At 43.3% G+C, this 12,244-nt stretch overlaps 1 protein-coding gene across 2 annotated transcripts in view; it reads right to left on the bottom strand.

The window, feature by feature from the left end:
- Positions 1–600: 600 nt before the first annotated feature.
- DRAM1 (DNA damage regulated autophagy modulator 1) overlaps positions 601–12,244 on the bottom strand; it is a 38,240-nt gene continuing 26,596 nt past the window's right edge. The window contains exons 5-8 of one of the 2 annotated variants that reach the window (XR_009404738.1): positions 9,338–9,396; positions 4,447–4,539; positions 3,637–3,844; positions 601–1,081 (exon numbers count right to left, since the gene is read on the bottom strand). Coding sequence is in view for 1 of the 2 variants with exons in the window: in XM_059402239.1 (XP_059258222.1) it covers positions 3,800–3,844; positions 4,447–4,539; positions 9,338–9,396 (197 nt within the window). In the remaining variant the exon portion in view is untranslated. Of the gene's footprint in view, positions 1,082–1,476; positions 3,845–4,446; positions 4,540–9,337; positions 9,397–12,244 lie in introns of those variants that run through there. The other variant, XM_059402239.1, reaches the window with a different exon arrangement.

Here is a 12,244-nt window from a genome sequence, read left to right on the forward strand (position 1 = left end):
CTGGCCTCGAGAATGCCAGGCATTCAGAGCCAGACCAAGAATATGTGTGTGGGGAGACGGCCGGGCTTCCTGGCCTGCCAGCATCAGGGAGTGGGAGAGAATGGGAGACCACTTATCTCCCTCCCACTCCTCCTTCCTCATTCCAGCGCCCAAACACCAGACCAATGTGTCTCCTACTGAGTAAAAAAAATGGGAACGTGGGACGATGCCACATGCAAGGGATGTTAGGAAACCCAAACACAGCACAACACCGATGTGCTTAATTTGGTTTATGAAATGCAATTTCTGTGGAATTCTCTGTTAGTGAAGAGAAGAAAAAGAAAAAAGAGAAGGAAAGAGAGAGAGAAAAGAAAGGAAAAAAGAAAAGAAAAACAAAAAGGGAAGGAAAGACGAAAGGGAGGAAGGGGGGGGAGGAAGGAAGGAAGAAGAAACCCACTTGATTCGCAATATGGAGAGCACGAGTCCCCGCCCGGACTCCGTCGCCAGGCGGCAGCAGAACCCCTGGCACGTCCCTGAGCTGCTCTCTCCGTTTCCTCGTCTAAAACGCGTGATGGGTAACTGCCCGGCCAACCACACGGGGGGGTACATAAACACACAAGCCGGGAAAAGCGTAACTTCGAAGGTAACTGAAGGCATGTTTATTACCCAAATGGTTTACATTTACTTCTTTTAACCTGAAAAGGTTGTCAGCAGGTATCCTTTGATTTACCCTGAAGCAAGTTAACTTGCCTTCCCTGGAGGGCGGGCAAGGGGTGGGGGTTGGTTATCTCCTGTCCTACGTCTGTCCCAGATCCGTGTCCCATTCTTTTCTTCTGAGAAACAGCTTCACCCACCACCAGCCCAGCATTTCAGACACCGCTGGCCCCTCCCTGGTCCAGAGGGGGACATGTGACACAGGGCTGACTGAGAGCATCAGACCTCCCTGAGCATGGGCATGTGACCCAAGCCAGCCAATCAGAGACAATGAGCGTCAACTCACGGGCTTTTGTGCGAACTCTGCAGAGGTCCCCTCTCTCCACTGGACAGGTTGTCGCCCTCGGGCTTCTAGAAGCCATCTCTCGCCCATCTGGGGGAAACCTGCCTGCGAATGATGCCAACAGAGAGAGAAAGTAGAGCTAGGAGAAGGAGAGAATAAGTGAAGTTCTGGTACCACTTTTGGATCCAGTCATCCCTGAAGCCAGCTCCACCCCTGGACTTGAGTCAATAGATGCCCCTTTCTTCTTTGACACTTTAGGTTGGAATTCTGGTGCCTTCACCTCTAAGGGTCTAGACTGATGCAAACTTCTGACCCTAATGTTTGAGTCTCTACACAAACATGAACCACTGCACCCACATGCAAAACTACAAGAATGAAGAAAACAAGATTTACACTCTATCTTGATGGGGTCCAAGCGGAGCTAGAATTGTTTCCTGGATATATAGACTTCATGGTAGTACCTAGTCGACATGTTGTAATTGAACTGAGACACAAATTACTAAAATAAAGAAATACTTCATTTTATTTTACTCTGTCAGCCATGAGGTCCAAGCAAATGCAAGCTCATGGAAATTAGAAATAATACCAAAATATGGATAAGACCAGCTTTAGAGGTTTCATGGAATCAGCAGAATGTGATTGTCTGCAGTGATTTTTGGCGCTCTCAGTTTGCCGAGCCACGTGTACCATTTTGTCTAGCCCATCCAAGAATTTCGGTGGTAACTGTCCAGGTTGAGGAGAGTTGTCACAGAGTGGTGAAGCCCAAACAACTGAAATGTTCACAGTACACAACGCAAAGCAAGTCAGCATTACTGGGTGATACAGACTATTCATTTATCACTTAACTAGTAAACCCTGTACCAGTGTAAATCTCATTTTACAGCACTACAAATATCCCTTGTCATGCCTTCCTTTGTTCACAGACTCGTTCCTTCATTCAATGATATTGATTAAGCCCCTCGTAGGGATGGACCAGGAGGTGCCCTGGTAAATGCTGGGGTTACAAAGTTAAAGATTAATGCCCACACTCTGTCCTCAAGGAGCTCTGAATCTATCTCACAGAGAGATAAGGAAATGAAGAATGACAATGCATCATGAGAAGCACAGACAGTTAGTTCAAGTCTGTTCGAACTGAGTCCCAAGCGTGGATCCATTCTCCTTCAGGTTCCTTAGCACAGCTAAGTGACACTTCTCCCCCATCTTCAGAATAAGGAATGCTTGACATTGTTTCAATCAGTTCTTCATTTCTGGTGTTACCATGGGGGAGCCACAGCATTACAAGTTGCAACAAACTCAGACATGGTTATGGGGTTCTCACCGCTGAACACACAGGGGACACAGTTGGTCATTGCAGAGCTGGCTGACTGCTTCATTCACTCGAGACCGTTCCTGAGGAGCCACGATGTGCTCACCACTCTCAGAGTCCCTCCCAGCCCGTCTAGGTGAGCTGCTCTGCCCTTGGCATTCATCCTCAAGGTCTGGACCTACTTGGACGGATGCAGATTTGTGGTCTGGAGGGTCTTCAAAGGAAGGCCTTCTCTTTGGCTTTCAAATCTAAGCCTTAACAGGTCAAGGCCCACTTCTTGCTCTGGAACCATTAGCTTTTCCCTTGTCATGTGTGCTTTGGGTGAGAAGGTGGAGTCTGTAGGTCTTGCTTAACAAAGGACTGACTCCTCTCTCGTACAGTGTGCAAACATCCCGCCACCCACATTGAAAGAAGGAGCAAACAGCCTGCACCCTGCCCCCTCTCTTCTCCTCTATCTCAGACCTGTGCTCTCTTCCACAGGCTTAGTGGCAAGAAATGAACTTGAGACGTGAGTTTCAGCTCCCGAGTCAGACTGCACGTATAGCATTTTATGCCGGTAACAATAAAGGGTGGTTTTACAAATGGTCTTTTTAATGCTTTTCACAGATCGGCTTTTGTGGAGGTTTAGTATGAACCAAAGCTCTCCTTCGCATAATCCAACCTTCCATAAATGGTCCCTGAGATACTTCCCTTCCTTGCTTATCCAGCAAAGACAACAATCCGGAATCCAGTGAGGTTTTCCTCCATTTTACTGTTGTTCTAAGGCTTTTCTAATCTGTCTTGATGAATTCATCCCGCCTGGAAACGGGCCCACTATGGAATGCCAGTTAGGTTAGCAGCAAGGGTAAAGGCTTTGGCACTGTGAGCAGGGAGGCCCATGGAGAATGGAATTTGAAAACTGAGGTTTTCTGTGTTCACTTAGAGTTAATGCAGATTGCATAGAGAGAGTAAGGCCATTTGATAGAAGCACTTTGCTTAGTTCTCTTAAAAATCAGAGTATCCTTGTTAGTGTTCATTTGTTAACTGAATCTTTACGATCATTATCAATCAAACTTGATAAATGCTATCATGATATAAAATTAGACCGTTCATTCTCTAAAAATAAAATTTAAAAATGAATATGCCCTGATTTTACTTGTTAGTGAATTCCTCATTTAGTGTATTCCCACAAATCACTTACACACAAAGAAAACACAAAACAGAATCTGTGCAAAAATAGAGTTCTCCATTTTCTGTAACACCTTCTCTTTTCTGTAATGACTTTGTTCATGTAAAAAAAAAAGTGTCTACTTGGAAAATTATAAAAACATTGCTACAATGTCATAAGTGCTCTACATTCTCTAGGAAAACATACCTTTGGAAATAGTACAACTATTGGGAATTCTTAAAGAAATTCAAGTCGTGGACGTGCCGCAGATACATTCCACTCAGGGCAACATGGAAACCCTGTCTGTCCTTCCTACCACTTCCAGAAATTGTCTGCGACTCTCACTGAGTGAGGTATCATTCTTCTTTCTTCAAACATCATCATTGATTTCTGTGGATATCCTTAGGGTGACACTCTATTAAAAACAGAAGAAAAAGATTTCAAAGAAGGTTTTATATGCAAACAATGAATCTTGGAATACCACATCAAAAACTAATGATGTACTATATGGTGACTAACATAACACAATTTTTAGAAAAAGAAGAAGAAGGTAAACCGGTGCCAGCAACAGAGGCCCCCCACGCTTCAGATGTGCCCTCACTATGGTTTCGGCAGAGTTTGAACTGGGTCTGAGAATTTTCTTGGTTTTCTATATACTTTTTGCTAAAAATTCATTTGTTTCAGAACGTATGATCTTCGTTGTTGTCAAAGCTGATAAGGTCCCACATCCTCTCTGCCTTGGAAACATTTTTCAACAACAAACTTTGTTTTCAAAAATAAACTTTGTTTATTCAAAGGATGTATTTCCTATTATTTGAACTAGTAAATGAGGCCACCTCAGAAAGCTAATAACCAGGATATATGAACATCCATCCAGGGGACAGAGAACATATGAAAAGCTCATTGTTTGGGAGAGCAGTTAGAGATGCTTTTCTTAGGGAATAAACTAATGTTCTATGGCATGCTCTTAACCCTAATTGTCAGCACTTTCTAACATATGAACTGATAAATACCTACCTGGAAATCGTGGATGAATGTTAGGAAGTAGAAAATGAAACCAAAGGCCACTGTCCATTCGCAGATTGCACTCACTACGTGATATATGTAGTCCTAAAAGCAACAATAAAGAAACAGAATTTAGCCAAAATACACTGTATTCCCTGTAATGGGTGTACTGAAACAAGCTGGTCAGAACAGAGAGGAAAGTCGTTGGGTGAGTATAAATCAACCCCTTGAGAAAACACAGTGAGGCAGGCCAGGTGGAGGAACATCAGGGCACCTGCCCACTGGGAACATGACACAATTATCCAAAACGTTCTTGAGGCTCTCTTACACTCTGGTTTTAAGACTTAGTCTATACACTTCAAAAAGGCAGAATAAGGGCCACAAAAAGGCTGAGATGGGGAGGCAAATTTGGACTCAAGAGAAGAAAAAATTTTCTATTCAAGGCGTGACTTGCTCTCCCACTGCTAGGAATCCCAAAGTTGAAATGCATGCTTAAAAAAACATCAAGTCAAAAAACAAAACAACAACAACAAAACATCAAGTCAGCTTCTGGGCCTTATTAAAATGAGCGCTCGCACCCAGAGGAGAGTGGCTGTCACCACTGGCTGTTGTGTTTCTCTGTTACTACAGAAAATGTCTTACCAGAACACTGTTCTGCTTACAGCCACAGAGCAGAGGCTAAGGAGACATCGACATGGTATCTGTCTTATTGGGGGCAAAGATGAGAGAATGCAGAGCAAGAGTGGAGGGCTTTCATTGGAGGTTCCTCCCAGGGAGGCCAGAGAATTAATAAAAATAAATGGACTGCCAGTCGCAGAAAGAGAGGAAGAATGGCAAACCCAGTCATCAGTTCAGTTTCATTTTTACCAAGTGGGAAAATATGACCCTGGTGTTGCTTTGAGACATTAAAAAAAAAAAAGTTTTGGGGGGGGCATGTGTGTGTGGAGGGGGGGGGCGGGGTATGAACTCTCCTGATTTTTAAAGGCGGTAAATTACTTCAAAAGCATTTTTAAACACCATCCAAAGGTCGCCTGGGTGGCTCCGTCAGTTAAGTGTTCAACTTTTTTTTTTCATTTATTTTTTATTTTCAGCATAACAGTATTCATTATTTTTGCACCACACCCAGTGCTCCATGCAATCTGTGCCCTCTATAATACCTACCACCTGGTACCCCAACCTCCAACCCCCCGCCCCTTCAAAACCCTCAGATTGTTCAACTCTTGATCTCAGCTCAGGTCTTGATCTAGGGATTGAGAGTTCAAGCCCCAGTTGGGAGTTCCACGTGTGGAACATACTCAACTACAATAAAATAAAACTGTCTGAGACAAACTGCATGTCTGCATTCTGACTTGAGTCCACCTGCCAGATTAGGCCTGTGGACTGTCATCAGTTCTCTGATTTAGAACAGTGACCTGTTTTTTTCCTACTTCACTTTTTGCTCTGCTATAGGTTACATTCATGAATATGCAAATATGCTGGGTTGCAGGTTGGTTCCGTGGTGACGAGTGCTTTCTCTGATCCAGTTTTCGTCCATGATCATTTCATTGTGGTGCCTCAAACTCTCACAGACACTGCTCCTCACTCTCCTCCTGCGTGTCCGCATCCATCCTGGCCCTCATCCAATGCACACTAGGGAGGAACCCCACCACCCTACGCTGGGGGTAGAGAACCGAGGCCCCTCCCTCCTTTTGGTGACCTTACCAGGAGATCCACCTCATCCTTCATCGCCCTCGGACAGTGAAGATGGCTTATAAAGATGGAAACAGAATTGGGAGAGGATTTCTTTGGCATATTTAATGAAAACACACTGAACTTGGAGTGCAGACTCTTCTGCTACAATTGTGGCAACACCACAAGTTGCTTTGTGAAATGAGACAATGATATTAAAATTCTCACCAACACTACCAAGTAAGTTAATGCACAGGAATGTGCCACACAAGCTCCCAAGCACGCCACAGAAGTCTGGGGCAGTACCTAAGCCGTTGTTCCATTCAGTGAATTAATGTAAAGGGTTTTGTGTGCATTCACTGATACTGAGAACAGAAAATAATACAAGAGCAGCATGGTGATTTATGGAGTGAGCAGAAAATGAGGTACTTTTCACATTTTTAAGGTAGAAAATGAAATGAAAAACATTTTTTAATTGGCTGGGGCATATACTTCAAGGAAGCCTTTCCAGCCCCTGGTTGGTTTGATTTGTGGTAGAAGGTCTCCCTCCAGTGGCTGAACTTGTAAAGTACACCCAAAGCCGCCCTGCTGTGAAGTCTTGCTTTCAGAAAGGACTTTTTTTTTTTTTTTTCATTTTATTTTATTTTATTTTATTTTCAGTGTTCCAAAATTCATTGTTTATGCACCACACCCAATGCTCCGTGCAATATGTGACCTCCTTAATACCGACCACCAGGCTCACCCAAACCCCCATCCCCGTCCCCTCCAAAACCCTCAGTTTGTTTCTGAGTCCACAGTCTCTCATGGTTTGTCTCCCCCTCTGATTTTTAAAAAACTTCTGCCTGGATCATTCTCGCACTCACCATCTTCAGTCTCTTCAGAATCTGTCTGTCTGTCTCTCTCTTTAGAGATTTTATTGTTTTACTTGAAACAGAGAGACAGAGCACGAGCATGAGCAGGGGCCGGGAGGCGGAGAGAGAATCAAACTCCCCGCTGAGCAGGGAGCCCAATGCAGGGCTGGATCCCAGGACCCCGAGATCATGACCTGAGCTGAAGACAGGCACTCTACCAACTGATCCCCCAGGCGCCCCCTCTCCGTAGTCTTCCACAGGCTTCCATCACTTGCCAGAATCCTGCTGTGAAAAATCCCCTGATCCCACTGGCCCTCTAGCCACCATGTTGTGTCTCCTCCTCTTCTCACCCCCAAACAGTCACTGAGAGCTGCATGAACGAACCACCCCCTCACCATTTCTTTACCCTCCTGCAATCGTCTTCTAAAGCCAACACTTTACTAAAACCGCTTTCTGAAAAACATCAGTCACACCGTGGCCCCTTGAAAAACCAACTGGTGTTCTCCCACAAGCTCTCCTCTCCTGGGCAACATTCCTTTCCCATATGGCATTTGGAAGTGCCACCACTGGGCATACCTCATGGCATGAGTCCATCTCCATTCCAAACATTCAGCTCCAGGAGTTCTGACGTGAGGGCTGAAATTACCAGTCATGTTACCCTGTGCCCTGAAGGTTCCCAGTGCCCCCACTGGTCTAGTTCCACAAGCAACTGGGCCATTCTCCTTCATGTTTCACTACAGCCTTGGAGTCAACAATTCTAAAACCAAACCCACCCCCCTTCCCTGCATGGAATCATTTATTCCTGTTTGGGACCCTGCTTCTATCTGCTCTTGGGGACAGATTCTTGGCTTCCCCCAAGATAACATTTGGAAGTCCTCTTTGATTCAAGTCTTTCCATTCTCGTGTCGGTCACTTGTGGGCACCTATTAAATATTTCCCCTTCTTACTTCCACCCTAGGCTAATCATTCTTCTTAAAGTTTTCTATTTTAATTTCTGTATAGTTAACATAGAGTGTAATAATATTAGTTTATGTATAGTTAACATACAGTGTGTATGTATGTATGTATAACTATGTATAGTTAACATACAGTGTAATGTTAGTTTCAGGTGTACAATACAGTGATTCAACACCTGCATACATCGCCCTCATCACAGCAGGTGCACGCCTTCATCCCCTTTACCTGTTTCACTCACCCCCTCTCTCACCGCCCCCTCTGGAAACCATCAGTTTGTTCTCTATAAAATTACAAGTCTATTTCTTGGTTTGTCTATCTCTCTCTCTCACTTTTTCCTTTGTCCATTTGTTTTGTTTCTTAAATTCCATATATATATGGAATTTATATATATATGTGTGTACATATATATATATATATATATGAAATCATACATTTTTTGTCTTTCTCTGACTTATTCGCTTAGCATTATACTCACTAGCTCCAACCATGTTGTTGCAAATGGCAAGATTTCATTCATTTTATGGCTGAATAATATTCCATTGTATATATATACCACATCGTTAACCATTCATCTACTGATGGACACTAGTGTAGCTTCCATCATTTGGCTATTGTAAATAATGCTGCAATAAACATAGGGCTGCATGTATCTCTTTGAGGTAATGTTTTTGTATTTGGGGGGTATTTACCCCCAAATTACTGTGATTACTGGATCGTATGCTAGTTCTATTTTTAACTTTTTGAAAACCTCCATACTGTTTTCCACAGTGGCTGCACCAGTTTGCATTCCCACCTACAGTGCACAAGGGTCCCCTTTCTCCACATCCGTACCAACACTTGTTTCTTGTGTTGTTGATTTTAGCCATTCTGACAGGTATGAGGTGCTATCTCATTGTGGGTTTGATCTGCATTTCCCTGATGATAAGTGATGTTGAACCTTCTAGAAGAATCTTGATTTGAAATCTAAACTAGAAAACTGCCTTCTCCCTGCCACCTAACTCCAGGCTCTCTCCTCAGCCCTTTATCCCAGCACCGCTGCTAATAGCTAACTGCTAATATTTTTTCAATACTTGCCTGTTCAAAGCCTTCAAAAGTTTATCCTGGTCAAGTAGGATCCTCTCTGCCTACCTCTTAAAACTTTGCACAAACTCCCTGCCCACGAAGATAGACCTGACCACGTTTATTCTCCGGTTCATTTTGAAACAAAGTGCCCTCTGTGCTGGAGCGGGTCTCATCCTTTCTGCTTTAACACTCACTGCTTCCTTGGACCTCTGTACACCTTAATTCATATCGGCCCCCTTCTATTAAGTGCCTGACCTCTTTTGATGAGGAAATTCAATTAGGAACTCAAAATTTTGAAAATAATTTTGAGAATAATCCCCAGGAACCAGGTTCAACAATCATATTGAAGATGAGTTAAATTTTACCTTTTCTTTTGGATTCCACTCCAGCTTTGTTATAGAAATTAGTGAAGCACAGGCAATCACTAAAAAAGGGCAATTGTTAAGGAAGGTCCAAAAAACAAAAGCAAAAACAAAAACCCAGGTCTTTTCATGTTAAGACTGTTCTTCTAATCATCATCACAGTGTTAAAATGCTAATACCAACATTTCTGCAATCAGACCAGTTACATCGGCTTTTCATAATCTCAAACCTTAAGTTCGATTGTGACAGCATTTAAATTATATACAGTCATTAAATTATATACAGTCATTCCTTAGCAATACCTTTTCAGCTATGTATAGCCAAATTTTCATCTGTGGCTACATTTTGCTCCACTGTGCTTGTTAAATTTGGTCCAAATGACAGATGGGGGGGTGCCTGGGTGGCTCAGCTGTTAAGTGTCTGCCTTTGGCTAGGGTCATGATCCCAGGTTCCTGGGATCAAACCCTGCATTGGCTCCCTGCTTGCCAGGAAGCCTGCTTCTCCCTCTCCCACTCCCCCTGTTTGTGTTCCCTTTCTTGCTGTGTCTCTCTCTCTCGAATAAATAAATAAAATCTTAATTTAAAAAAGAACAAAAACAAAAAACAAAATGACAGATGGGTACTTTTTGAGGACTTTTCTCCTAAACAAAAGTTTTGGGGGGAAAAAAAAATACTCTTGCCCTAAGAATCCTATCTTCAAGGCATCAGCTGTAAGGAAAAATTAACATTTCAAAGTACCAAAGCATCGCAAACTACCAAGGTTCTTCTACAAAAACAAGATACAGATTCAAACTACTGTCTTTAAGAAACAGACTTATTCCATCCAGTCATTGAGTATAAGCCAGGGTCCTTCCTTCCCAGCCCATAGTTTACACATCAAAGAGCTACACCCTACCTCTGACCTTAGGGGGTACCCAGAGAGGCCAAACGGTGCCAGGGACTGAGACTAAAGCCTCCGTGTGCTGTCTGCACAGACATTCTGATGGAGCTTAAAAGGCAAAAGAGAAAGCTAGAGATGAGATGCTTTTAAAATGCTTTTGCAAACAGTTACGAATTCAAAGCTTTGAGTCAGTGTCAAGTTCAGAACTTCCTCTAAATTCAGAGTCAGCACCTCTTCTCCCTGCCCCCAATATTTTGCAATTCTTAACACTTAACACTTCTCAGTTTCTCAAAAGAAAAGACTCTTTGGTCGTGTCATTACCATATTTCTGTTTCTAATAGTTTAAAATCCTCTTAATTCTTTGTTCTTGAGTCCTGTCTTCTGCACATCAGGTACCTTGCTGAGGGGAGGGCATGACTACGACTCAGAGGGAAAATTGTGACTTCAGAGTGGAATGGGCTTTGAGGGAGGCTTCACTGAGTTGAGCCTAATGTGAGCTGAGGTTTGAGGAGCTCTCTAGAGCAGTGTCCCCCCAGAAATTAATGCCAGCCATGTGAGTGATGTAAAATATTCTACTATAGGCAGACAGCTTCTCCTCTGCTGCCCTACCTGCTTCTCCCTTGGGGTGTATTCAATAAAGTTCTTAAAAAAAAAAAAAAATTCTACTATAGTGGTTACACTAAAGAAAATCTAAAAAGACCCAAATGAGGGGTTCCAGGCTGGCACAGTCAGTAGAACATGTGACTTGATCTCAGAGCTGTCAGGTTAGGCCACATGTTGGGTGTAGAGATTACTTAAAATCTTGGGGCGCCTGGGTGGCTCAGTGGGTTAAAGCCTCTGCCTTCGGCTCAGGTCATGATCTCAGGGTCCTGGGATTGAGTCCCACATTGGGCTCTCTGCTCGGCGGGGAGCCTGCTTCCCCACTCCCCCCCACCACTTGTGATCTCTCTCTGTCAAATAAATAAATTTTTTTTAAAATCTATTTTTTTTTTTTTAGATTTTCACTTATTATTTATTTGACAGAGAGAAATCTAAAGTAGACAGGCAGGCAGAGAGAGAGAGGTGGAAGCAGGCTCCCCGCTGAGCAGGGAGCCCCATGCAGGGCTCCATCCCAGGACCTGAGCCAAAGGCAGAGGCTTTAACCCACTGAACCACCCAGGTGTCCCTAAAAAAAAAAAATCTTAAAAAAAAAATAAAATAAAATCTTGAGGCACCTGGGTGGCTCAGTTGGTTAAGGGGCTGCCTTCAACTCAGGTTATGATCTCAGGGTCCTGGGATCCAGCCCCACATTAGGCTCCTTGCTCAGCAGGAAACCTGCTTCTCCCCTGCCTGCCCATTCCCCCTGCTTGTGCTTGCTCTCTGTCTCTCTCACTCAGGCTGTCAAATAAATAAATAAAATCTTTAAATAAATAAATAAATAAAATAAAATCTTAGAAATGAATAAATAGAGCCAAATGAAATTAATTTTAATAATATATCTCATCTAAGAGACTCTTAATCTCAAGAAACAAACTTGAGGGTTGCTGGGGTTGGGGGCGTAGGGAGAGGCTGGCTGAGTTATGGACATTAGGGAGGGGATGTGCTATGGTGAGTGCTGTGAAGTGTGTAAGACTGATGATTCACACACCTGTACCCCTAGGGCAAATAATACATTATGGGTTAATAAAGAAAGGAAGGAAGGAAGGAAGGAATAAAAGAAAGAATATACCTTATCTAACCCAATATATCAAAAATATTATCATGTCAACATGTACTAATATAAAGAACTAGTAATGAGATAGTCTACGTTCTCCTTTTCTTATTACATCTTCGAAACCGGTGTGGTTTTTACACTTAACTGCCCATCTCCATGTGGACCAGCCACATTTCAGGTGTTCGGTAGCCTCATGTGCCTGGCGGCTACTGTATCCAGGTAGAAGAGAATAGGCCAAGGCAGAGAACAGGAAATGGTCAAGTCCAGGGCAGAACATGTTAGAATAAGGTCAGAAAAAGAGGCTGCCTCATAGGGTGCCTGGGTGGCTCAGGCGGTTC

The sequence above is a fragment of the Mustela nigripes genome, chromosome 6, assembly GCF_022355385.1.
Source record: "Mustela nigripes isolate SB6536 chromosome 6, MUSNIG.SB6536, whole genome shotgun sequence".
In the NCBI taxonomy this organism is placed as follows: domain Eukaryota; kingdom Metazoa; phylum Chordata; class Mammalia; order Carnivora; family Mustelidae; genus Mustela; species Mustela nigripes.